At 39.1% G+C, this 26,883-nt stretch overlaps 1 protein-coding gene across 2 annotated transcripts in view; it reads left to right on the top strand.

The window, feature by feature from the left end:
- The window catches only part of NADK2 (NAD kinase 2, mitochondrial), a 32,449-nt gene that overhangs the window by 1,752 nt on the left and 3,814 nt on the right, over positions 1 to 26,883 (top strand). Inside the window, exons 2-11 of one of the 2 annotated variants that reach the window (XM_021551832.3) lie at positions 13,521 to 13,609; positions 13,926 to 14,014; positions 15,561 to 15,642; positions 16,955 to 17,038; positions 20,064 to 20,200; positions 20,982 to 21,060; positions 23,202 to 23,345; positions 25,434 to 25,489; positions 25,572 to 25,625; positions 26,064 to 26,187. In XM_021551832.3, the coding sequence (XP_021407507.1) occupies positions 13,521 to 13,609; positions 13,926 to 14,014; positions 15,561 to 15,642; positions 16,955 to 17,038; positions 20,064 to 20,200; positions 20,982 to 21,060; positions 23,202 to 23,345; positions 25,434 to 25,489; positions 25,572 to 25,625; positions 26,064 to 26,187 (938 nt within the window). Of the gene's footprint in view, positions 1 to 13,520; positions 13,610 to 13,925; positions 14,015 to 15,560; positions 15,643 to 16,954; positions 17,039 to 20,063; positions 20,201 to 20,981; positions 21,061 to 23,201; positions 23,346 to 25,433; positions 25,490 to 25,571; positions 25,626 to 26,063; positions 26,188 to 26,883 lie in introns of those variants that run through there. The other variant, XM_021551841.3, reaches the window with a different exon arrangement.

Here is a 26,883-nt window from a genome sequence, read left to right on the forward strand (position 1 = left end):
TATTTGTGAGAAATTATTTCTTGTTGTTGAGTATAGAGGTTGTCCTCAGTGTGCAGCTAAGCCCAGGAAAAGCAGACTGGGTTTGTTAGGTTATTTTTCCTTAGCTGCCTCTGTACAGGCAGGACTGGGACACTGAATCAGTGAGCAGCATTGCACATCCTTTAAGGTGCTCATGACTGAATGTAGTGTTAGCTGCAGTTTCTTTTCTCATGAGAATGCATATTTTGAATGATTGGTAACCTGTGAATGTGCTTTTTTAGAGAAGTAACTATGAACTCAGTGGGTGATTATAATTGTTGTAGAAACACCTTAGAGTTTGTCCTTTTGGAGAAACTTACAGGTAGACAATAATTCTTGGTATTTGTGACAGTTCTAGGACTTTTCTAGGACTGGTGCTTTTTTAACATCTACCTTTCCCATTAAAATACTGCCTTGTGAGGAATTGCAGCGATAAAACTTAGTGTCGCCAGGTAGACAAAGCCCAACTTGCCTAACTGTGTGTGTAGCAATATGGAGTCAAGCTCTTGCTGTATGGGCAGGAATACAAAGATTTTGCAAGAACATATTGAAAAGGTCTTGCAGAATTTTGTTTTTGAAACAGGAAATAAGAGAGTAAAGGAATTCTCTTTGCTGCCCATTTCTTAAACTTTTTAGCTAATCTGTAAAAATTTCAGTATTTGCATTCTGCTGTGACTGGTGTCAGATTTTTTTTCCTCAGACTGAGCTAATGGCAGCCTCACTGAATATATTATGTGAAGATTCAGAAGAATCTTATCCTCACTGTTGGGGAGATCACTTTGTAGCAGAGTGATTGCTGTGAAATGTCCTTCCCCCACAGTGCCATTGTGGGCAGCTTGGGAACATGATGCATTTTTCTCCCTGGTGTTAGCTGCAGTCCATGCTCCCTGTGTCTCTGTTTCTTCTGGGGAGGCTTCGGAAGCTGCTCCAAGGCAGCTGGTCTCAGAAATGAGCCCAGGCACACTGTCCTTGGGTTTGCAGCTCAGTTGTGTTAAAGGCCCACACAGAAGGCAGGGTAGGAGTTGAGTTCATGTGAAGGCCTCAGGTTGGGATGCAGGAAAAGAGTAAACAAAAAGAACATAGGAGAGGTTTGGCTCCTTTGATGCTCAGAGCTGCTGGCTGACCCAGACCTGTTGGTGGTGGGGGTTGCATTGTAGGGGCTCAGGCTTGAGTGATCCTGGAGGAGGCTCGTGGTGTAAAGAAGCCAGCACCAAAGGAAGAGCATGATGCTGTCATCTTCTGTCATGGACCTTCAGATGGCCGGACACTGGCTGTCTGAAATGCAGAAATTCAGTTTAAGGCAGTGTTGGAAGTTTCTATTTGAGCAACCATACCTGGGCTTGTTGCCTGCCTGTTGTGCGCAAAAGAGACGTTTGCACTTTTCTAGAGGATAACTGATGTCTGTACATGGAAACCTCAGATATCAGTATAGCACAGTTAATGAAAATTGTGGGCTTAATCAGTTCTGCCTGATCACCAAGACGGGAGAGCAGTCCTGAATATAGGTGTTTCAATTGGTGTATCTCTTATGTGTTAAGGCTGAATATGCAGTTAAGTAACTTAATGCAGAAATAGTGGTGCCTTTGGGCACACACACGTTCTAATGAGGTGAGATTTGTCCCATGTTTAAGGAGGCTGAAAATCAGTCATTGGCATACACCAATGTGTACTAAAATATGATATGGATCTTAGTATATATTTATTATATTGTTATTATATATATAGTTATTATAGATATACTATATATCGTAGTTATTATCTATGATATCCTCCAGTAAGCAAATACTAGTAATGGGGGTAACTGGCTGACATTTTTAATAAGCCATAAAGGCCCTGGGCACCTGTAGTTTAAACCTTTCAGTGGCCTTACTTTGGGACACCAAATGAGTTGTATTATACAAACACTATGAAATATTGCAAAGTCAAAGCTGCAGGGTCACAATTCCAGAATTCTTTCTCTGTGCAGACAGAGATAGGAGAGGTAAAGAAGCAGTCCAGACATCAGAAGGGCAAAACTAATGGTGGAGACATGGAGGGCAAGGGCTACTTTCACAGATCTATTAAACACTCTTTGCTTTATGAAATTTAAGGGGCTGTTGGATTTCTAAAACTTGCAATTACCAACCTAAAGTTATACTAATCTTTCTCCCAAGTCCCTACAAACAGTTTGCTTACCAGAAGTAATCACAATTTGTATTTTTGGTGACTTACTTTACTGGGATTAGCACCTAAATATGACTAGTTACGAAAATGAATGATCAAGTCAACTAATATTGAGGGCTATTTCATGTTCTGTTTATTTCATTCTCCGTAAATCCATGCAGAGGAAACCACTGCTGTTGTCCTTATGTAAACTAAGAGAATATAATGCCCCAGTAATAGATAGAACTTGTTTCCTGACTTCTGGTTTTTGTTTTGTTTGATAGTGCAGATTTGGTAAATTGCTGACTTCTCACAGCTCTAAGGTCTTTAGGGAAGATGAACAATTTACCTGTCCAAATAACTTTTCGTATGAGATGACATTTTCAGAGATAATTAGAACTGTGAAATGTATGTTTGTCATGGTCTTACTTGGAAGGAAGTTGTTCAGTGTGGACTAGAGTTGATATTCTGTTGTGGCTGGTTTATGTGTCTTTATTTGGGGAAGGTAGGGAGAATAAGTTGGAGGTTTGGAACGAGTTTTGGCTCTTTTGGACCACTGCAACTAATTGCTAGGGGTGGTAATCTCAGTGATGTGAAGTTCGTACAGCTTTATAGAAAACTAGTGTCTGGGTAGTGAAGAGGTAACCTGTTGTCAGGATATTGCCTCCCCTGAATGAGGCCAATGTGAACTTGCACAGGTGATGCATAGGGCAGCAGCAACGTCCTGAGGAGGGCTGGCCAGGAAGGAAGGAAGGAGTGTTGCCCAGCAGGTACATGAGCTTCAGCTCGGGCTCCTGTGTTGTGTGCTGAAACAGCCCCGTAGAGCTGTGTGGGGGGTGTATGTAGTGCACTCTCCCACCCTCCTGCTCCTGTTTTGGATGTGTACAGCACCAGTTGTTGCTAGCCTCTTCAGTAAAGTTTTCATGTCTCTTCGAAAATTCCTTTTGTAGTAAATGTACTGTTTTACCTTTAACTTGATAGGTGATGGATTTTTGGTTCTAATTACAGAAAAATTCTTTGCTATTTTTTGCATTAAGTAGTTTAGTATCACTTCTGAATTACTTTTCCTAGGTACTAGTGTTACAGGCTTGTATCTCTTATACCATCACCTGAAGATGGTATTTTTGGAAAATATCCAGGTATTTTGTTCTTAGATTTCTGGTTTAGAGGACTGTGCTTCAGTACTGATGCCTATGATCCTCTCAAACACTTATTTAGAAAGTGCTACTCAAATATTTTCAGAATACTGGGATTTCTGCAAATGCAAAGAAGGCAGCAGAATGAAAAAGCAATATGCAAACTTCAAAGTTCAACTAAATTCTAATTTTAAAATAAAATATGTTAATTTAGCAGATAACTAAAAAAAAGTTGCTTTTCTGAAAATCAGTAAGTATGAGGGCATTTAACCCTGCGTCCTCTTGTGGATCCAGATGTACAGGGTATATTTGAAGGTAGTATCTCTAAATAGAACTTCCTTAATGAATGAGGTGATACTCTGAAGTTTTTAATTGTTCTGTTGAATTCAGACTACCCATCTCTTCTGACCTTGTAATGTGAATTTTTTCAGTGTCTGTTCTTTTACAGAGCTTGTAAAGTGTTTTAAAGCTGTTGGGACCCTACTATTTTCTACCTTATCCTGAAAAGAGGGAGAAGTACTGACTCAGTTTAGTGACTTGAAGCATAGAGAATTCAAGACACAGGTTATATTCCACTAGGCTTATATAAAGATAAATACACTTTTTTTTCAAAAAAAAAAAAAAAATTGAGGTAATCCACTGGAAACTGAGATGGGTATAAACACTTTTCAAGTTACACAAACATGGTGTGCATTTGTTTATCTTTACCTTTGAAATTTGATGTATTTGGATTAGTGTTAAGTCACTGTACTGGCATCTGCTTTATTATATTTTTTCTCCTGTTTTGTTATTCTAAGAGGGGTCGGGAAAATGATGGAAATAAATGCAATATAGTAATTACTTTTCCCATAAGATTTGTTTTTCCACTACACCATTCAAGTATGCTCAGGCACATATAGCACATATAAAAGTAGGGCATTCCAGTGTAATTCACCTAAATTAAACTTCTGGGACTATATCACCAATCATACTATGCTTTATATAGCTGAAGAAGGCTGCTTCTTGGAAGTGACTTTAATGCTGGTTTTAAGTACTTCATTAGTTGTAATTTACAGCATCATGTAGGTTTCGTGCTGAATTAATGAGAGTAATTGAATTGCCTGGATTGCACAGGTTTTCTAGAAATCTGTTAGTGAAGAAAGCAATTACCACTGTTTATAGTTGAAACAACAATTTGCTGTGCCTTAGCCTTTGAATTGCAAACCACTGTGTGTATTCTTCAGATGTGGTTAAAATGGCAATAATGCTTCAATGTGGTGAATGAACAATTAGAAAACAGTTCATAGCATTTTAACTTTTTTTCATGTATGCATCAAACTCTTGCCCTAAAGCAGCATTTCTGTAAAACTTCAGGAACATAATGTTGCAGTTAAGTCAGCTATTACAGAAGTAATGGTATACAAAATGCTACAATATCTACATTTCTCAGTCGTTATTATTCTACAGAAGATACATGAGTCTACAGCAGCATTTGAATGCTTGCCGTGATGTTGTAATGAAAGTGGGGGGTCTAAATTACTGAAGAAGAGAGTGAGGAAAATATAAAGAAAAAATATTCCTAGCTGAAGTAGTCCTCTGGACTTCTGCAGTATAAGGGGTGATGCAGCAAACTGGTAGAAGCATAGCAAGTAGCCTAAACTGGTAGAAACATAGCAAAGAACAATATTGGGAAAACTACTGAGCTGTCAATTGACAGCAAGTTAGTAAATCAGTCAGTATGCTGCTCAGATAATGCCTTCTTGTCTTTCTTATGTGGTAAGTAGTGACTTACTTCATTGGTTAACTTAGCACATTTTTTTAAAAGAAGTGGCTAGAGCCTGTATAATACGTAATAATCCAGGCTGTGAAGGAGGAGGAATTGGATTTAATGCTATGACTTGTAGCTGAGCAATAGTTTTATTGGAAAACTTGATTAATGTTTAAGACCTTATGGGAGATTTAAACCTGAGCCTTGGTACCTCTGATCCACAGTAGGAGTTTGTTTCAGGAACCTAATTGGTTTCTTTGATGCTTTAGTTAAAGTAAATATTCATTATTAAAGCCTTCCTGTAAACTATGCATTTATGGATTGGACTTTTTAGCTAATTAATTATCAGAAGCCAGTGCAACTTAAGTTCACTCAGAACCTGCAGCTGCTGACTGAGACTGGTTGTAAGGTTTACTTTAGATAGGGTTTCAGAGCACTTGTGCAAGTCTGAATGAGCTAGACTTCAGGCCCTTAAAGGAGCTGGGTATCCCAAAATGGGTTAATCCACTGTATTACTGTACACTGTAATCACAAACTCTACTGCAAGCGTAATTCTACTGAAACTGGCCCTGTTGTTATCAAAAGGTTGAGTGTATTGGGTTTGTGTGGCCAGGTTTTGGTAGTGGGGAGGACTATAGCTGTGGCTTCTGTAAGAAGCTGCCAGAAGCTTCCTCTGTGCATGACAGCTGATGCCAGCTGGATCCAAGATGGAAAGTCACTGGCACAGGTCAAGCCATTTAGAGGTGGTAGTGTCATCTCAGTTGGTAGCATATTTAAGAGAGGAAAAATACTGTACAAATGTAATTGCTCTCAGAGAGGAGAGGAACAGCCCTGCAGACACAGGGTCAGTGAAGGAGGAGGGGCAGCAGCTGCTCCAGGAGCCAGAGCAGAGATTCCCCTGCAGCCCCTGGTGCAGCCCATGCTGAGGCAGCTGTGCCCCTGCAGCACAGGGAGGTGCAGGGGGAGCAGAGATCCACCTGCAGCCCTGGAGGAACCACACCAGAGCAGGTGGATGTGCCTGAGGGGGCTGTGATCCCACGGGAAGCCCTCCTGGCAGGACCTGTGGCCTGTGGAGAGCAGCCCACACTGGAGCAGGTTCCTTGGCAGGACAAGGAGCAGTGGAGCAGCCTGTGCCTGAAGGACTGCACCCTGTGGAGGGGACCACTGGAGCAGTTTGTGGAGAGCTGCAGCCCATGGAATAGACTTACGCTGGAGAAGTTTTTGAAAAATTATCTCCCATGGGAGAGCGCCCGGGCTGGAGCAGGGAAAAGAGCTCCTCTAGTTGAACAGTGTCTGAAACAACTTGAGATGAACTTGACTGTATCCCCCATGCTCATGTCCCTGTTCCGCTGAGGGGAAAGGAGGGAGAGCAGGGATAAATGGAGGGAAGATGTTATTAAGATTTCTTTTACTTCTCATTATCCTGATGAGATTTTGATTCATAATAAATTTGGTTCATTTCCAAAAGCTGAGTCTGTTTAGTCTTGATGGTAACTGCTGAGTAATCTGTCTTTATCTCAGCTTGTGACCCTTTCCTTATATTTTCTCTTTCCTATCTCATTGTGAAAGGGTGTGATAAGAGCAGCTTTGGTGGGCATCTGGCATCCAGCCAGTCAGGGTCAACATACCAGATTGTCAGTGACTTTTCAAATTCAGCAAGTCTGGAATTTTTCAATAAATACTTAAATTTTACTAGGTTTTTTTTCCTAAATATGGTTGTCTTACTGTCTTGAGTCTTTAGCTATAGCCAAGCAATGAAATGTGATCATGTGTTTACTATTTCTAGTGCAAGAACAATTAGACCACATTTCCCCTTTTAAGAAGTCAAGCAACTTACGTGAAAGGAGGAATATTAAAGATCTCTCTCAGCCTGTCTTCACAGGAGAGGTTCTCCAGCCCTCTGATCATTTTTGTGTCTCTCCTCTGTACTCACTCCAACAAGTCCCTGTCCCTCCCGTGCTGGGAGCCCAGAGCTGGATGCAATGCTCCAACTGGGTCTCAGCAGAGCAGAGGGACAGAATCCTCTCCCTCCCCTGCTGCCCACAGGGCCTGGGGTGTGTTTCTGGGCTGTGAGCTCACATTGCTGAGCCATATCAAGCTGTTCATTCACCAACACCTTCTAGACCTTCTCTATGGCTGGTCTCAATTCCATCATCCCACAGCCAGTATTGGTATTGCCCCCACCTGAGTGCAATTGCATTTGGCCTTGTTGAATTTTATGAGGTTTATACAGACCCACCCCTCAAGCCTGTCAGGGTCCCATGGGTGACACCTCCACCCTCCAGAGTATCAGCTGCACCATGTCTTGGTGTTGTCAGCAAATGTGCTGTCATGGGTGTGAACACAGCAGTTGAAGTTCAGAAATGGTACTTACTTTCTGCTATAAATCAAGGGTAGGTGTGCTATCCTGTGCTTACTTGTGAAAGTTAGTGTTATGTCCAAACCTTGGTATCATTTGTGTACAATCACCAAATTCAGCTCCCCCATCAGTTCCAGCTGATGGCTGGTAAAAAACACTAACCATTCAGCGTTGTGGTTCAAGCTTGCTGTGCCTGCCTAGGAGACCCATTTCTCCTAAGACACATGAAATGTGTCTCCAAGGTACAGATTCCTGTTGGGCAAGTTCTGCTAAGGCTTGCTGCTCAATGTTTATGTATTTTATTGTTGGCATTTTATTATCTTAAGATTCGGAAGCTGAACCATGCTTTAATCCCATGTACTTGTAGGTGGATTGTTTTTACATTTTGAAATAGAGAAGCTTAATATTTCATTAGAGCTCCTAAGAAATCCCGAAGTTTAGTGTGTGCCTGATATGTGAGTAAAACTGCATTTGGTTTTAGCATGACAAACCAAGCTTTATTTTAACTAGTTAGCACTATAACATAGGATAATTACTTGCCTGTAGATTGAAAATCTTTGATGTTGATAATTAAGGAAGTTTTAATGGAGGTCACATTTAGTCAGGAGCACTAAGAGAAGTGTATGGCTTGATACATATCCTATATTCAGAGCTGTTCTAGTTCTAACCTTAATGTATTGATAAAAATATTTTTTCTATAAGTCTGTCAAAATCTTGTTTCTTTTAAGCAGAACAAAACTGAACACTAACTTTGGTTATACTTGGGACATGTGGTTAAATCTCAAGAGACAATTTCTGAAAATACAGGACTTAAAATGCCGTACTCTGCTTAGAAACAGACTGTTATGTTAGTGCTCATCATATTTTTGTCTTGAGTTTTAAAATTCAAATTTTTTCTATTCAGCTGTTGACCTCTAAATCCATTTGTATTGTTTAGTGGTTCTTTCTGTAGAAATTAGGTATATTGTAAAGCAGTGATCTGTTCTTGTTTTCCAGCTGGGGTGCATGTGTGGGCAAGTTCATTGTGGAAATTTGAAAGAGTAATTGTTTCTAGATCTATGCTTTTTGTGGTTGTTGTTAGTTTTTTTTTTTCTTTTTTTTTTTTCCTTTTTTTTTTCCTTCTTTCTAGTCAGACATTTAGTTTAACTCCTCAATGACCAATAGTTGTAAAAGAAGTGATTGGTATTAGCTTCACCCTCGTGCAGTTTAAGACTGCATGAAGGTTAGTGCTATAAAGGTTAGGCATAAGCCTAGTAGTGAGAATATATATGCATTCATATAAGGCCAAAGTTAATCTGAAAAAGTTCCATTTAATTTTACTAGACAAGTCCGGGGAGGACCACAAAGATGATCATGGGGCTGGAGCACCTCTCCTGTGAGGACAAGACAGTTTCAGCTGTTCAGCCTTGAGAAGAGAAAGCTCCGAGGAGTGCTTATAGCACCTTCTAGTACCTGAAGGGACTCCACAGGAAAGCTGAAGAGAAACCTTTTGTCAGTGAGTGTATTGATAAGATGAAGGAAATAAATTTAACCTGAAAGAGGGAAGATACAGCTTAGCTATTAGGAAGACCTTCTTTATTGTGGAGGTGGTGAGGCTTAGGCACAGATTGCCCAGGGAACTTGTGAATGCACAATCCCTCAAAATGTCCAAGTTCAGATTGGATGGAGCTCTAAGGAACCTGGTCTAGTAAAAGGTGTCCCTGTCTAGAACAGGGTGGCTGGAACTACTCAGCTCTTTAAGATGATCTTTAAGGTCCCTTCCTACTCAGATCACTCTGTGATTCTGCTAGGATGAGATGCAGAAGGTGGTTAGTTGACAATTTCACTCCAGACTATATCCATGTTACTGTATTGAGAGACCATACTCTTTTATCTTAATGCTTAATGAGCAATGCCAGTAGGACTCAGCTATGGCTTTTCTTTTCCCATTTTCTAAATCAAGAGTCATAATACACATATGTAGACAACAATGAGTATTCTGATATTACTTGGCTTTGCTTTGGCTTCTGTATTTGTGTCTAGAAGCCATGTCTTTGTTGTGCAGCATTTTTCCTGCAGGGCAAATATGCAGAGGACAGCAGACGTACAGTTTAAACCAAATGAGTTGGGACTTGCCAGAGGTTGCAGGCTGAGCCTACAGAAGGAAGGCAAACAAAAGTCCCTTGAATAAGTGACTATTAGAGGAACTTAGTGAGAAAACATAATTTCCTTAAGGAAGGATCAGGCCAGGATATTCAAGAAGAGCTATTCTTAGATATTTGATTTAGACCTTTTCTCCTTCAGTCTAAGGAAAAATAGCTCCATTCATAGGAAATGTTCTGTTCCCCTGAGTATGTTTTCCATTACAAGCTCTTCTGGAAACCTATTTCTCATTGCATTTCTGCTGTGAGGTTTAGAACTACTACTGAAGTTGTGCCTGAATGTATTTTTGTCCAATTTGTCTTTGTTTTCAAATGCTAATGCAGTTTTTTTGCTAGAATAGCTCTTGTATATATATTAATGCATTTTATTTTGTGTAGTATTAGGTTCAGATTAACAGGCCTAATTGTAAATCAGAGCTTCCTCCAAAGGAAGAAAAGCTTGAAAGTTGTCTTCATGCAGAATTTAATACCTCTGTGCCTTTTTGAGGAGTCAGTTGACAGAACCCAAGCCTGGCATAGATTTTGGAGCCTGTCTGATGACTGGGCTCAGGAGTCAGACTGTCCTTGTGCTGTCTGTACATCCCAAGTGTCTTCAAGGCTCTTTAGGGAGGTGATCATGCACACAGCAACTGGACTGCCTGATCTTTGTCTTCATCACTTTTGAAGTAAAAAGCAGGTGCTGGTCTCAGTTCGGTCTTACACTTTGCCCTAAGTGCAAACCTCTTTCCAAGCAGCAGCATTTGTCGTAGTTTTAGTGTGGCACTCGGGTGCTGGATATGAGGCAGGAGCAGAGGCAGTGAAATACAGGTACATCTGAACACTGGGAGCTTTTCACTGTGGGGGTGACTGGACACTGGCACAGTTTGCCCAGTGGTAGAGGCTCCATCTGTGAAGATCTTCTAAAGCCACCTGGATCTGGACAGGTGGATTCAGGTGGCCCTGCTTGGGCTTGAGATTGGACCAGAGGTCCATTCTAGCTCAGCCACTGTGTGACTCTGTTCTTCTGACCACAAGGACTGTCAGCACTTCTCTGGTTCTTCAGAGTAGTTGAGTGAGAGCAGCCTGCTGATTAGTGTTGCTGTTGGATATACTTGACTGTGGTCAGGCTCAATTGGGCTTCCCCTTTGTAAGCTTTTAGATTAATGAACTTCCAAGTTATCTCTGAACACAGAGAGATGAGGCTGGAGATGAACAGAATGTTGTAATCTCTGGAGCCTTTTGTAAATCAGGACAATTAACTCCATAAGTGTAGCACAGCCATTTAAACTAAAGGCCCTAACTTTTAGTTTTTCTTGCTTAATAATGTGTGCTTACTTTTTCTAGAGGTAAATTCAAATAAGACAGTTGTATATTCAGTGCCTATACCACAGTGCTGCTGAAATGGTTCGTGCAATTGTCAGAATACTGATAGTTTATTTGCTGAGCAACCTCTTCTGTTTTCTGAAGTTGTTGATGAAATAATTTAACTCAGTTATGGCAAATGTAAATTACAGAACAGACTCTGTTCCATAGCAGTGGCACTTCCCATTCCTCTCTTTCCTGGTGATGCCAGGGAAGTGCTGGGTGTTGGCTTACCCCTGATGTTGATGGCTCAAAAACCTGCAAACGATCACACAGAGAATTAGTATATCATTATTGTTATGAGATTAAAGCTCTCTTCCATCAAGTTGAAAGATAGCATGCTGACAAATTATTCAAATAAATGAGGTATGTAAAATTGCAAGATAGGAGTTTGTGGTTTCTGTTTTGTGTGGAACTAACAGCAGCCTGAAAAAAGTGTGCTGCCACAGCAGTCTACTTGTCAGGTGCTTGTTTCATTCTGTTTCATTCACTGCAGATACTTCTAGAGGAACCTTGATTTTAGCAATGGTGTTTTTTGGAACTTGTTTGATTGTGGATTTGTTCTTGTGGTAAGGTGAGATGAATTTGTGCTTCAAATGTGCAATTGAAAATTCTTCTAGCAAATTAGACCTATGCTACAGATATTTGTGGGAGGCAAATACCTCCTTTTTTCCTTTCTACCTTTTTCTTTCCCCTCCAGGTGGATGATGGGAGGCTGACAGCAGACCTGGCAATGGGCTGTGCTGTAACTAGCATAGCCCTGTGTAATCTTTTGCTCCCCAGAACCCACCAGGGTATTGATCAAGTTCTCAGTGGAACACTATGGATTCTGCAAGACCAAGAGATATCTGGAGTGCACAGGCATTGTAGCTCCGGAATAGAATCAAAGAATTTAAGTGTGTGAGGCAATTAATGGGACATAACACCCTGTATCCCAGTAAACTAATGTGAGCAAGCTTTGAAAAAACCTACAGTATTTTTCTGGATGTTTTCTGATCATCCACGTACCTGTGTCTGGGTGTGATCATGCATGGCTGTCAGGCATCCATTCCCACTGTCTTCCTTTAGTGCTGTTGATACATCCAGGCAGCCTGTGAGTCTCTGTTGGAAGTGGTTTCCTGATCCCAGCTCTATGACCACCTGAAGATTTTGTTCCTGCAAGTTAATTGTAAATACACTGAGTGGAACAGCAATGCAATTCCAGAGCAGCCAATTACATTCTTGTCTGTAACTACTTTGGTGCTGAGTCTGTCTTACATGCTTAGCTTATGGTTGGATTTCTTGACATGAATGGGTGTCACATGAATAAAGATTTAATTTCCTGGGTGTTGGATTGTGGTTGAATTCAGTTGTCGTACTCTGAGAGTCCTCTCCCCTTCTCTCTGGAGTTGAGAAGTCTATGAAAATGGGATTAGACAAGGCTGTCTGGCACAACTTTCTATTGGAATGGTATAAAACTTTGAATAAAGGCACTTGAATAAATTGCTGGAAGTGCCTGTTTAGAGCTTCTGGCACAGATTAATTCCTCTGGACAAACTCAAGGAGAAATTCTGTTTCTCTGCTGATAAATTGGTTTCAACGGTTTAGGGAAAAGGAAGCAGTGACAGTATAATTATAGATTAATTCAGGCTAGAAGTAGGATCAGGAGTCTGCTGCTCAAAGCAGGATCACTTTCGCCATTAATGTATTTATAGACTCCTTTTGCTTAACATCCTTTGCACCCATTTTCTTTCACCTTCTTTATCTTCATGCGCACGCATATTTGGCAGTGCCGGCCCCAGATGAGGGCCCCCCTTGCTAAATAAGATAAAGAACGAATGGTGACTGAATTACTCGCACAAAAACTTGTTGCAAAACTAATCTGCAACAAGTCAGTAATCTCACCTGCCTGCTTATGACTATATCTATATAAACTGCAAAATGTTTCTTTGGTCTGAAGAGTATGTTGAGATTAATTAAGTATTCAAATTTTCCAGTTTCCAGGAAGGATGAGACTAGAATGCACTTATACAGTTGGTCTTGTTATTGTTATCAACTTGTTTGGCAAATGTGGTGTAAAATCCAGGGAACAGTATCAAACATATTAGGTAGATTGTCCTTAAGCTTTTTTTGGTGCAGAGAAAATGTCATCTTTGTCAGCACTTGGCAGTCTTCCATTTTAGCTCAAATACAATTTCAAGGGTAATGCTGGAGGTGTTTCAGGCTTTAAATGTCATTCCTGTTGCTTTTTTTGTTGTCTGTCTTCTCTACAGCACAATTTTGAGCTAACTGGGTATTTCAGCACATGACAGTGTAACTGTACGGATTCGTGTAGACTTTAAATCAGTTGGCAGATTCAGGAGGAGCAAAGTGTCTGAAGTTGCATGGAAGTCAATGTAGTATGCTTGTTTGCGTATTTGTGTAGTCTGTGATTCTTGACTGCTGTGGCCATTTGACTCATTTAATGAACTAGTCGATATAACCCAACTAACCCAACTGCTGTGTATATAGAAATGTAATTAATGGAAGGCTTATAAGACAGTATCTTTGCTGCGAGAAAATAACATGCTTTTTCATAGCTTCTATTTGCGTTGCTCAAGAGCATTTAACTTCTTACTTCTTACTTGACTTCTACAAATACCATTTGTGTCTTACAGCTTGCCTTGAAGGGATCTAATTATGCTGGTCTGCTGGAGCGGCATCGCATTCATACAAAAAATGTGGAGCATGTTGTGGACAGCTTACGGTAAGAATGTATGGATGTTGAGGATTTCAGACATACTGCAAATATCCATGGATTGTATGAAACAAAAGGAAGCCTCGTATTACAAATGCTAATAAATGGGAGTACTGAAAAGAAAGGGGTGCATATGAACAGTCATTCCTGAAACATGTTCTGTTATCATATTGAAAATAAACAAGAAAGTAGTACAAGATTTGTGTGTCAAATACTTTTAAGCCAAATATGACTGTAATTATTCCTTAGTTGCATGACAGCTTTTTGGAAGGCTGTGACAAGGAACAATACAGAATGGCATTCAGACTTCTTCTGAACTTTACAGGAACGAAAGGATAGAAGTTCGTCTTGTTAAGCGTCGAGAGTATAATGAAGAGACAGTTCGGTGGGCAGATGCTGTTATATCAGCAGGAGGTATGACTTTATGGAAGGAAAGTATTTGTTTCAGTATGTTTTAATGGGTCTGTTTCTCAGAAATACTTGGCAGTGTTTGAAGCAGCTGGAAATAATGCACATTCTGAAAACAAATTTCTAATGTAATTTTCAGAAAATCTGACAAAAAACAATGGTTATGACCATCTTGTCTACCTCTACTATGTAAAATAGTAGCCCATGGAAGTGAATCCCAATGCATGGCCACTCAAAAAGTTTTTCATGTGTGAAACAATATAAACTGTGGAGTTTACTCTAGTTTTCAACTAATGAGGATAAAAATCTTGATGTAATGTAATTTTATGTAGCCCTAAAACTTAGTCATTGTTTTTTTTGGGATGTGAGGTGTAGATTAACATACTACCTCATGGTCCCCTTGCTCAAACTGTCTTTCTTGCTTTCACACTTAATCCAGTGACTGGCGTATCAAGTTGGATGGTACAGGTAAAAAGTCTGCAGCTTCTGAGCATCTTGTGCCACTGATCAGTGTTTTCCAGATGAACCAACAGAGCAATTAACCTGATTGTTTATCTTTAATATTGGATTGCAGCAGTTCATTCAGTGTTACTTTTGGGATATGCTGCAAATACAGCATTGTGTGGCTGGGCTCTGACATAGTGTTCACTCATCTGTGGCAAATAGGCTTGACCACAGCTTTCTCTCTTCTTGCTAGTCCAGTTTGCCCTTAGGCAATCACCATGAAGATCACCATGATCACCATGAAGAATGGGTAGAAAGGTTTATTCCTGGAGCATCCTGTCATACTCTTGTGGATTTCAAAGAATTTCCCCAAAGTGCCAGTTTGTCTTTGGCAAAATTTGGGAAAATGGTTGAGGCAAGCAGCTGGGAAGTAATTCATCATCTGAGGTCTTCAGAGCTTTATGTTTTTGTGCTGTTCAGAGCTTATGTCTTCTTGCAAAGACTGAATGAGGCTACAGGGTTTTTTCTGTCTATCAGACAGGAAAAAATACCAATACCTGGGGAAACAAGTACATTTAAAGATTTCTACTTCTGAGCTTTCTACTTACCCAGAACTTCTTTTTCAAGTGTGCTTATTTGGGGCCAAATAAGACCTTTAAATTGCCTTTTAGGAGGACAACTGGGGTGAAGCTAAAGTCATTGTTTTTATGTGACTCACAGTAACATTTGGTTTTGTTTCATGTCTCTTGTGGCTTTGTTTAGCAATACTTTCTAAATTTACTTTTGCTAAAAAATTTCTCTTGCCTGCTGATAAATGTACAGAAATTCCCATAAATCTCTTTTAAAGCTTGCTTCTGCCACGTTCAATTGCCTGGGCATGTATAGCTGTCAGATAAGTTGTTCTTTTTCCACTTGTGTTTGCCATCTCAAATTCAGTTGTCACTACTCTTATTGGATAAGGTGTCAGTAGTTTTGTCCCACTGTATTTTTCTCCAGCTTGCCTTATTTGTTGTTGATACAAATGCACATAATACTAATGCTGGAGTACATTCTGTTTGGGGTACTAGAATGTGAAGTGAAACTAACTTTTGATCTGTTTCCTTTGTAGGTGATGGTACAATGTTGTTAGCAGCCAGTAAGGTCTTTGATAAATTTAAACCAGTCATCGGAATAAATACTGATCCTGAAAGGTAAAAATGTATTTGGTAAAGCAGTGCTCTATTTAATATTAGGCCCACTATCCATCTGTTTTCATGGTACATGAGGCATACCTGTAGCATTTGGCAGCATAAATGTCTGTTTTAGTGGGTTGTAATGTACGAAGGGGATCTCTTGTTCTTTTAGAGAAGTTTGCACAGGAGTTATCCTGTCTCATATGAGAGTAGTATTGGATGATCATGCCTTTGTTACAGTGGCACAGATGTTCTCACACACCAGTGTAGCAGCCCTTGTAGCTAGTTAACTTGTATTACTAACCAGAAGTTCGAGGCTAGAGATAACAGTACAGAACTTAGGAAGAAGGACTTGGTAAAAGCAGCTAAGTGTAGTGCCTGAACACACTAAACCTTAATTTTTTGTGAAGAAGGTGGATCCAGTAGAGCCTCAGATGAAGAAGTTTGCTGTTGTTTTTTAATGTAAACCATGAAATAACTCAGAAAACTCCTGAACCAATTGTTGGCACTTAGCTGTCCCAGTATAAATTCTGCACAAGCTGCACCCACCTGCCCACATCAATCGTACAGGTCAGTAGATGCAATGTGTTAGGATTGCTTGGTTGGTATTACCTTCAAATGGATGGCAAGTGACACACAGAATTCACCAAGGCTCTGCTTGCTGAGAAGTCCAGATTTAGATTTCTGCTTGTGATATTTCTGCTTTTTTCATATTGACGGTTAATTTATTCTTAGTACATAAAGTAGTGGTCAAGAAGTTTAATTCCTTTCATATCTTCTCTTCTAAAACTTTTCAGATGATCTGAGTAGCTATTCTACATTGTCAAGCCTGGCTAGTAGGGTTCGAATAACAAGTGCCTTTGAATTCTCACATATTACTCATGAAAGGGAGCAGTGTTTAGTCTTCAAGTTCTGAGAAGAGATTCTTTTGATCTTAGGCATGTTGCTTAGCTGTTGCTAACTTGTGTGTAAGTGGAGAAAGTTTTTTCCCCTCACCTGCCAGGTTTATGAAGCTTAAATTGCTTGCCTAGAATGGTGACAGGAGCTATATTAGTGGTTACACACTCCTGCAGGATTATTAGCTGAACAGACAGTTTTTAGGGAAAATGTGGGAGAAATAGCCTGTCTCAGACAAACAGACTCCAGGAGTTGAGAGCAGTGTGTTGTTACTGATGTGGTACTGTGGAAGAATAGTAGAGATTCCTAAAGGTCTAAGAAGTGTAGCTTTGCTAGGTGTAACACATAGGGAGATTTGTTTTGTTTTGTTTTCCAAAGGTACCAAATCTGAACAGTAATACTGTAATTTTCATTGTCATTTTTTTGCTACCAGATCAGAAGGTCACCTGTGCTTGCCTGTGAGGTACACACACTCATTTCCTGAGGCACTACAGAAGCTTTATCGTGGTGAGTTCAGGTAGGATTCACTGATCTTTGGTTTTCAAAAACATAGAGGGATTGGGAAACCCCTAATCATGTGCAATTCCTAAGAAGCAGCTGAAGCCTAGTAAAATGTTAATGGCTCAAATTTTGAATTCTGTGTAGATGTTTATAATGCTGAAAAATGAATTTTTGGGTGAAAAATGAGACAGGAATGTAAATGACAAAAGTGACTGCCAGTTCCAGAAGAAAACTTGTGGGATGACCTGCACTAATTGATTTTCCCTTCTGACTTAGTAAATTCATAAATGAGGAGCTGAATTCTTATAAGGGGTATATTGGTTTGTGTATTTTAGGACTGTCCTTGTTTAGAGCAAATTTTGGAGGAAACTTTTGAAGTGAAAACACTCTAGAAAGCAAACTCAAGCTGCCCCTCCCCCAGCTGGTTCAGGAGGAAAATTCTCTTTCAAGAAAAGTGGAAGAAACTGTTTATTTAACAAGCAAAGTACTCAGAAACATGAAAAAATGAACACTGTTAAACAATGGAACCTCTCACTGCTCTGAAGAGATGGCAGATTCAGAGGGAGTCCTGTCATGGGCTGTAGCTGGGCTGGCTCAGTCTCTCACCCGTCCCTCCTGGGCTGGAATGCCGTGTCCCGGCCCTGGTGGGCCACAGGCTGAGCTCCCGGTGCTCTTCTGGGTTTTCAGTCCAGAGCAGGGCTGAGCAGTTCCAAGAAGAAGGAGAGTCACAGTCTGGGGAACTTCTCTGCCCCAGCCAGCTAAAAATGAACTAAAAGCAAAGGAGAGCTCTGTCCCACTGTCTGTCTGTGCTGCAGACACTGCAGTCTGTGAGCAGGAATGCAGGGAAGCGAGTGCAGTCTGTGCAGACAAACTGGACACTTCTTATCTCCCCTTCACTCCTGGAACCTGTCTTAGAGGTGCAGAACTTAATATCCACCGTAAACAGAACAGACAACTGGGGATAACGTCACCCTAGGACAAGGACTCAACACTGTTTTACAGTGATGGCCATAAGAATAGAAGCTAATGAAACATGTACAGTTAGGAAATGGTCAGTGTGTTGCATCTGGGGTTTTGGTGGTTGAGATAAAGTGGCTTAAATTTTGCTGACTAATTAGTGTAGGGCCAACATTTCTTCATGCTGAATATAACTTGATGTTTTCAGTACTAGATATTATTAAAACAGAATAATCTCACTTGATTTTAAAAGGAACAAACTGAATTTTAAAGGACAGACTATGGAAGAGTTTTTAATAACTACTTAACTACACTGTTCTGTAATATAATAAATTTACAGAATATTTTTGTGATAAACTATCAAACAGAAACCAGTCACTCATGAAAAAATATAGCAATTGAGTTTTGTTTATACTTCTAGCATATTAAATTTTTAACTTGGAAGTGTAACTGTATTTGTGCCATAGAATAGTTCTGAAATTAAATTAATACAGTTGCCAGGATCATAACTGTAGGAGTCTCAATATTTATTGCTAAAGGAATAGGTATTTTCTATTCACATATTCTAAGATTTAGAAAACAGAAGCTTTTTAGTCTCCATCATTCTTGCTAAAGTAAAACTCATCATGCTTATTCAGATAACCTCCCTTGACATTTGGCGAGTTTGATGTTTAGTTGGAAACAAAGCTATATGTTTGTTCCTGCCCATTATGGAGCTGAAACCTCACCAGAGCGAAACAGAAAGGATTTCTTTAATTATTTTTCTGAAATAACAGGATCTTTATTCTTAAGCAAGGACATGATCAGATGATTCATTTGAAAGTTCTTAGATTTGTTTGGCCCTAAGCAAACCTACTGAGTCTTTGGGTAACTGCATCCTTGTCTGGAAGGACATCTGGTATTTTGGAGTTCTAGTGGATTGTACATTGCCAGAAACTGGACAAGGGCAATAAGCTTTTCCCCCTTATTCCTGACTTATCAGTTAGTGCAACAATCTGTATTAACATGGACCTTGTAATCCATGAGACAACCAGCATTATTGATTTATAAAGGACAAACTATATCAGACTAGGTGCGTTTTTTTATCTTGGTGGTCAGTACTGTAGCAGGTTCTCAGAATAGGGGTATTAATAGGGGTACAGTCACATTTTCTTAATTTTGTGGGGGATGTGACATGTTCTAGCCATGAGCATTGTAAGGAGGCTAGTATAGTGATACTCACTGCATGCTTTCTGCATGACTACCTAAAATCATACTTGGAATTTACAGCAGATAGGATGTGTAAATAAGTCTCCATAAAGATGACTAGAGGAAAAACTAGCAAAGTAGTCATATAAAGCATAAGTCTCTTGTAATTTTAGGAAAAATTGGTTACTGTTACTGGGGTGTCAACAGTATGAACAGGGAAAAGATGTGCTCGTAAGACTGTCTTGTGATTTGCTTTCTTAGTCAAAACTATTGCTATTTTGTTTTATGAAATATCTTAGGTTGTAAGAGGAAAACAAATTTATATCTCTAGGAAAAATTTAAAAATCAAAATGTTGTAACATGGCTTTTATAGCCTTCTCTTGTTTTAAAAGAATTCCTCTTAAGCACCCCAAATTCCTAGGCCAGGAGAGGTTAAAATGAGAGGATACTTGGGGCCTTACGTATAAAGGGATGCATAGAGCTGCTTTTCTTGACATATCAAATACAAACAAAAGATGTCAAAAATACAGCATGTGTTTCTGTAGAAATTCTTGAGACTTCTTTATTCTTAAAAGCATTGTATCAGTCATTCATTCACATATTAAAATTACATGCCTCAAAAGGAGTTTATTACATACAATCTTTGTTGGCTACTTTTGACCAGTGTCTTCTTATTTTACAAATGCAAAAAATAATAGGTGGCAAGTAGATAAATATAATGATCTATGATTAAGTATTACTATCTTCTTAAATTTAGCAGTTATAGTGGAAGCTATAAAACTTGAATATATTTAGTTCCTAATCTTAAGATGTTCTGCTTTGAGAGTGGAGGCTGTCAGATCCTATCTAAAATTTTGTAATGAATATTTCATACTGACTTTTTTTGCCTCTCTTAGGTGGCAGTGGCGGCAGAGAATCCGACTGTATCTTGAAGGAACTGGGATTAACACAACCCCAGTGGATTTACATGAACAGCAGCTAAGCCAAGAGCAGCACAGCCGGGCTCACATAAATGAAAGATTCCAGGATCAAAGTAGGTTAAAATCTGACAATAATATAATCACTTTGCTATGATAACTTGGAATAGAAGATAAAAATATGTAAAAGTTTTAGTGTTTGAAATACCTGCTATAAAATACTGTATCTTCTTTAAAATGCTGTCTCTTAGAGTTACTGTGACTACTTGAGCATGTGTTTGTGTACACATGCTAACTTTTAAATTAGGTTAATTGAGAGTTGTAAAAGCTAGTCTTGGACTACCAGCAAGAAAATAAGGTATTAGGTGTGAAAGTCTGTCTGTAGATAATTCTTAAAACACCTTCAAGTCTTTTCTTTATGATGGGTTGAAAGATGCATGGTTCTGTGCCTAAATTGTGACCAGTACTGCATTTGCTCACTAAGAAGTCCTTATCAACATGAACAATTTGTTAATCCCTTTTAATTATCTTGTGGTATGAAGTCTGATTCTCTGAACTTCATCAGAAATGTCTGTTTAGTGACTGCCAGTGAATTTAACTTGGCTGGAAGAGTGACTGACAGAAGATTTTATTCTGCCTAGTTGCCTGTAACTTTTCAGGGAAAAGTGTCTGAACATAAGCATCATTGCTGACCTTGGTTTAAACATTCATTGTCTCCAGTGAAGGACAGTGACTAGCCACAGAGTAAATCAGTGAAAAAATGAGTCTGAAGAACATGGAGCATTCAGTCTAGAAAACAAGCCCAGGCAGTAGAATCTGTCTTCAGTGAATTGTGAATGGTTTTTGAAAACTTGTGTTTTAAATCCATGACTCAAAACTTATATTTGATATCTGCAGGGTCTGATATTTCTGGCCCACATCTTTTACCAGTGAGAGCACTCAATGAAGTCTTCATTGGGGAATCTCTTTCATCCAGGTATGTTTAATTGTTTATTGTTACAGCAAGGCACAATTGACTTAATTTCATTTTATGCCATTGGAGTGGACAATCAGTGATGAGATTTTACTGTCAAATTTCACTTCTGTTCTAAAAATATTTAACACTTATTGCTGATTACAAAGTGTATTTTCAGAGATGTAAGGGCAGTAATGTTAATTTCTGGTTTTCTGCCTTCTTTGTGGTTATTCTTTCATTTTTCCTGACTTTTTTCTTTCCCTTTTACTGATGACTTAAATATCAGTTCTTGAACTGCCTCTTCTCCTGCATATCTTTTTAAATATTTTTTAATAAGCTTTTAGCATGACCAAGCAGAATTAGCTTCTATCATAACTCCCTTTTCTGTCTTTCTGTCATTAGATGTAAAAAAGGTATCAGCCTGCTTTTGGCAGAAGCCTTGTTATTGACAGAATATAGTTATTTCCTTTGTTTAAGAACTGTGTTTGTATCAAACAATGGTACTGCCTTATGCAGGATACTGTCCTTTCTGTCCTGAGGGTCAATGCATTTTTGGTAGCCAAACAGTAAGAAGGACACGGGAAATACGACTGGGGCTGTGGTAAAAGACATGACCCTTAGTTAGGATTTCATTAAACTTTTACATGTATTTTATCTGTTTCACTTCATTGTTTATCTTACTAAAATAACCCAAACAAAAATAACAGGAAAGCCACTTTAGAGGTTAACAGCTTGTGTTTGTACAATGCCTGAGACACTGATTGTTGGTGCAGATAGTATAAATATTCTGTGAGGGCTTTATTTTTTGTCTGGACTTCAGTCTGAGACTGGCAGAAGTAATTAATCTCAAAGAGATACAAATCCTGCTTTCTACTAAATCAAACCTAATTATATTAAGATTCTAAAAAGTTTCTTTAATGTGCAGTGATAGAGGAGCACAAAGCTGTTTTCTAATGCTATGCACGTCAAAAGTACATTCTCTTGGTTCCAGTGGATTTGAGAATCACTGAGGAACACAGTCCCTCTAGATACCAACCTCTACAAATGCGTATGGTGTTATTGGGACTTTAGACTTGAAGACTTGATTGTCATAAAGACAAATCTTCTGTTAGTTTCAAATACACAAGTCTGCTATTTATTTAGACAAAATAACTTTAGGAGCTTCTTTTCACATCTTATTCTGCATGTCAGTGATGTAAAAATGAGTAAATTGAAGAAAAAAACCCCAGAAAACCTATTATACCCAGCTTGCAAAAATTACATTAAACTGAATCCAGCAGTGCACCTGTGTTCTTAATTTACTTTCAGTTCTCTAATCTCCTCATCTTCTCAAAATGTGCCCTTAGTTACTGAGAGCTGTGTTTCTAGACTGAAATAATAGCTTAGTAAATTCTGTTTACTAAGAAAAGTGAAACTCAGTCATGCATAAAACAGCAAATGTGGTATTTCTGAGAGGATATCTATTAATCTGAAGCCTGTATCACAGTTTGAATTAGGCCCTATGAATATCAGCAAGTTTAGTTCATAAATATACTCTTGGATATTCTGAAGCTTGTAGACAGAAACTTTGGTCTCTAGGCCTAACCCTAGGAATCTCCTGACAGATGAACTGCAACATGCAGAAGATGATTGTACATCAAGACCTAGTACTTTTGAGTTTTAGGAATAATTTGCGCTGGAATAAAATGTAAGCCCGTTCTTGTGTAAAGCTATTAATGAAGAATCACTGGATTTTCAGTTACTGAAGTGATCAAGAGTTCAGGTTCAATGATGCTATTACTTACTGATGTTGAAATAGTTAGTATTACTTGACATAATTTAATGAGACACAATCATAGCATAAACACAAATTTTGTGCAACAGTTATGCAAAGAAGGTAATTGTTTATAGTTTTATTTGTAATGCCAGCAAGCCCTGCATATGAACCACAGAAGTTGTTTTGTACATAAATTTAACATGAGAAGTGACTGCAGAAAGTGTGCTTAAAGTTCATGCTACAAATAATTCTAGTCTATTATAAAAACTGCTATAAAATATTGAATCAGAAGTAGCTGTCAAATGGGAAACATTGTACAAAGCCTGTGAAATTGTGATCCAGATTTGAAAGTAGCTCCTCTAAACTGTTATGTGCCTGATAAGGCTATGTGTTCTGTCTTATTCAGGGAGAACTTTAAGTCCTGCAAACCCAGTTTTAAATTCTCGCTTCATAGGGCCTCCTATTATGAAATATCAGTTGATGATGGTCCTTGGGAGAAACAGAAGAGTTCAGGGCTTAATGTGTGTACTGGAACAGGATCAAAAGCATGGTGAGTACATGTTGCTTCTTTGACAGAAAATACAATTTCAGATAAGATTAGATGAACCTATTTGGCCTATGCATTTTCTCCTTGAGAAAATGAGACTGAGGCTCTATTGGGCTATGGGTAGGTCAGTCTAATACGGTCACTGTCAGTATGGCTTAGAGCTGTTCCAGGTGTATGAGATGAGCAAGGCACTCGTTACTTGTGGGTATGGAGGGAAGCCTTAGAAGGATGAGGAGCTGTGGCACTGAGACAGAAGTTTGCTTAGATGTAATTTTGGTGAAAGATGTGGCTTGCCACAGGTCAAGATGAGTGGTTAGGAGTGGTGAGGGAAACAGATTCTCCTGTGACTTGCAGAGAGCATACTGAGGTGATCTATGAATTACTCTTATTGCCTAAAATTAAAATGCTTAGGTGATGTAGCCCAGTAAACTTAAAAAAATCTAAGCTCTAAGAAGAATGGGAAAACATGTATTTAGCAGTGTTAAGTGTTCTCTGGCACATCTACTGTCCATCCTTCTTTCAAGCCTCTTGTTTCTTTCATATTTAATTGACGGGGACAATCTGTTTGCCAAAATATTCCCCTTAAAAAAAGATGGCCATACCTACATAGAACTGTGCTGGCTTAATCAGAGGGATAAATTATTTAAACTTCAGTTTAAATGTGCTGTGGTACTGCATGTAAGTCTAATAAATTTAGTTTTGAGATGTGAGAGATGTGTTTGTGCTCGTAATTTGGAGTTGTATAATAGGCATTGGATTTATGGGATAGCTAAGATCAACTAAAACAGAGGCTTTTAATGAAATTCAAAAATAAGTATTCATGCTGTAACCATGGTTACTGGGTTTTACGCTTCATTGTAATTCAGAATTTTGTATTGAGGCAGCACAGCTTAGTTCTGGAGGCTGCCAAGGATGAAATTGGCAGACTGCTAGGGAACTTTCCTAGTGTTCAGTACCTTGGGAAAGTACAGTCTTAATTCAATGCTGTTCTTATGCATTTCTTTTGCTTGCACACTCTGGGCTGAGAAAACCCAGAACCAGGGACCAAGTTCCAGGATTACCCCTCTCTGTTGTGGTAATCAGTATGTGTTTCTGGACTTCTCTAAGGTGAGACCAAGCCTCAGTGGAGTGATCCCCCTTAGCCTGTTCTCTAGCGCCTTTCCTGGAATTTCAGACTTCCTGTGACTGAGAGACATTTAAATATCCAGGTGTTTTCTGTAGCTGCCAAAACTTGTTTAAAAGGATATCTTGATAGCATCTGCTCAGGCTTGCAGGTAGGCAGTAAGTAAGAGAGAGAGAGCCTTGGGCACACCCTCAGCAGCTCTGGGGTCAGATAGGGGCATAGTGGATCTGTGCTGCAGTCTGAGGTGTTTTACTGCCATGACAGAAGTGCTGGACTGAGGATTTTAAGCTGTATTGAGACCTGGGCATGTGAAATCTTCACGGTACTGCTGCACGGTGGCTATGGTTAGCGCCTACTCTCTTTGGAGTCTGGGTGGAGGAGGGAGACTTTTTTGGGGGTTTTGCCTTAGTTCAGACTGAGGCTATGTTGACTTGTTCATCCAAATGCGTCAAATGCAGAAGTGTCTGATCTGACTTTATTTTCTGTATACACCAGTTCTTGTGAAATTCCAGACCACACCTTAGGGTATAAATAAAGAAGTAAAATATTTGTAAAGAAGCGTTGGGTTCATAAATGAGAACGAAGAGACTAAATCAACTAACAAGGGTTGGATAGACAGGGTAAGAACACAATCTCTAGGGCTTCAGTTTTTTAATGCAGACTTAATGCAGCAGTTATTGGGGTTTTAAGGCAGGGGGATTATTGACAAGGAGACTACATCCCAAGTTTTTCTTTCCTGAAGACTTCACTTAATGAATTTTGAAGGTTTACAAGGTAGATGCCAAATCAAGAGTTGATTTAAGACTTTTTTTAAAAAAATTAACTATTATCAGCTCACACTTAGTATCATTCTTTTTTCTTCTCAAATGTTGAATTTAGTTTTTCATCAGTGTGAAAGGTTTTTTGGTTTTGCTTGTTTTTTTTCCTAAGTTGTACTGCTTAGCAAACAAGACTTCTTCTCTGTTTAGGTCGTATAATATTAACAAGGTTGCACATCAAGCTATTGAAGAGATACTTAAGATCGGTGAGTGGACAATGCAGCATTACTAGCCAAGTTCTATACAGATACATATGTCTAACTGGGGCTCTTTCTCTCTGGTCAACAGCAAAAAAGCATGGAAGTTTGAATATGCCATTGAATATGGAACTGGTACAGAAAGGTTAGTGAAAAAGGCAAGATTTGTTTTAAAGTATCTTTGGCCAGTTCCTTTTGTTTGTAATTCTGTACTACTCGCCTTTCAGTGTTTTAGCACTCTTGCAGTAGTAATCTTTCCTACAGACATTAATTAGGCACAGTTGGCAAACAATGTCTTATTTGAAATTAAAGCACTTATTTAGATTTATATCTAAATTATCCTCTTCACGAAAATTTCAGTTCTCCTTAAATTTGAAACAGTTAATATTTAATCACCAGAAGAGAGCTACTGAGTGTTCATCATGCAGTAGAACTGAAAGGAATCTTCCCTAAAAATAATTTTTTTTTGCATATAAAGACGGTTAAACATCTGTCAAGACTTGATGATCCTTGGAGGAATGTGTGTTTCTGAGAGTAACTCATATTCTCTGGAAAAACTAATGGCTGACTCCTCTGCTTACAGTAACAAATGATTACAATGAGTCACTGCTCTACAGTCCAGAGGAACCAAAGATGTTTTTCAGTGTTCGAGAGCCTATTGTAAACAGAGTTTTCTCAAGTAGCCGTCAGCGTGGCTTCTCGTCAAAGTAAGTGTTGGCTGCAGTAGTGGACTTACTTTGTTCATTGTATCTGTCAAAGTATCAGCAATCCAGGATTTTCCCTTGAAGTGTTTCAACATCCAGTTTGTGCTTTGAATGACTTGAGTATTGTTCTTGTAACAGCAGTATGAAAATGTTTCCTAGTTGTGTTACGGCTTTTTAATGTTTGATTCCTGCACAATCTGACAGAATAAAAGAATCTCACTGTGCCCAGCTTTGGATATGTGCCATTTTCCTTAGTATGAGACACAGTGACAGACTGAAGTGAATTCAGGAAAGGGCCACTGGGAGGATAAGGGGGCTGGAACAAGTGATTTATAAAGGAAAGGCTGAACAGTACTTTCCTTTAACCTGGAGGAGACAAGACCAAGGGGGAATCTGGTTGCTGTCTTCAGCTACCAAAGGATGGTTACAGAGGAGGCTTGAGCTAAACTCTTTTCAGAGCAGAGTATAATACAACAGTCATGATTTTATAGTGTGTAAGTTTCTGATTTAAAAAAAAAAAATCAGTGAGAGTAGTCAGGCAGTTGACCAGATTGTCTCTGTAGATTGTCTTATCACTGTTCTTGGAGATACTCAAAACTTGCCTGGGAAAGGCCTTAAGCAACCTAACCCATCTTTAAAGTAAGGCCTGCTTTGAGCAGAAGGTGGCACTAAATGGATTTACAACCTGAATTATTTGCT

This window comes from Lonchura striata, chromosome Z (assembly GCF_046129695.1).
Source record: "Lonchura striata isolate bLonStr1 chromosome Z, bLonStr1.mat, whole genome shotgun sequence".
In the NCBI taxonomy this organism is placed as follows: domain Eukaryota; kingdom Metazoa; phylum Chordata; class Aves; order Passeriformes; family Estrildidae; genus Lonchura; species Lonchura striata.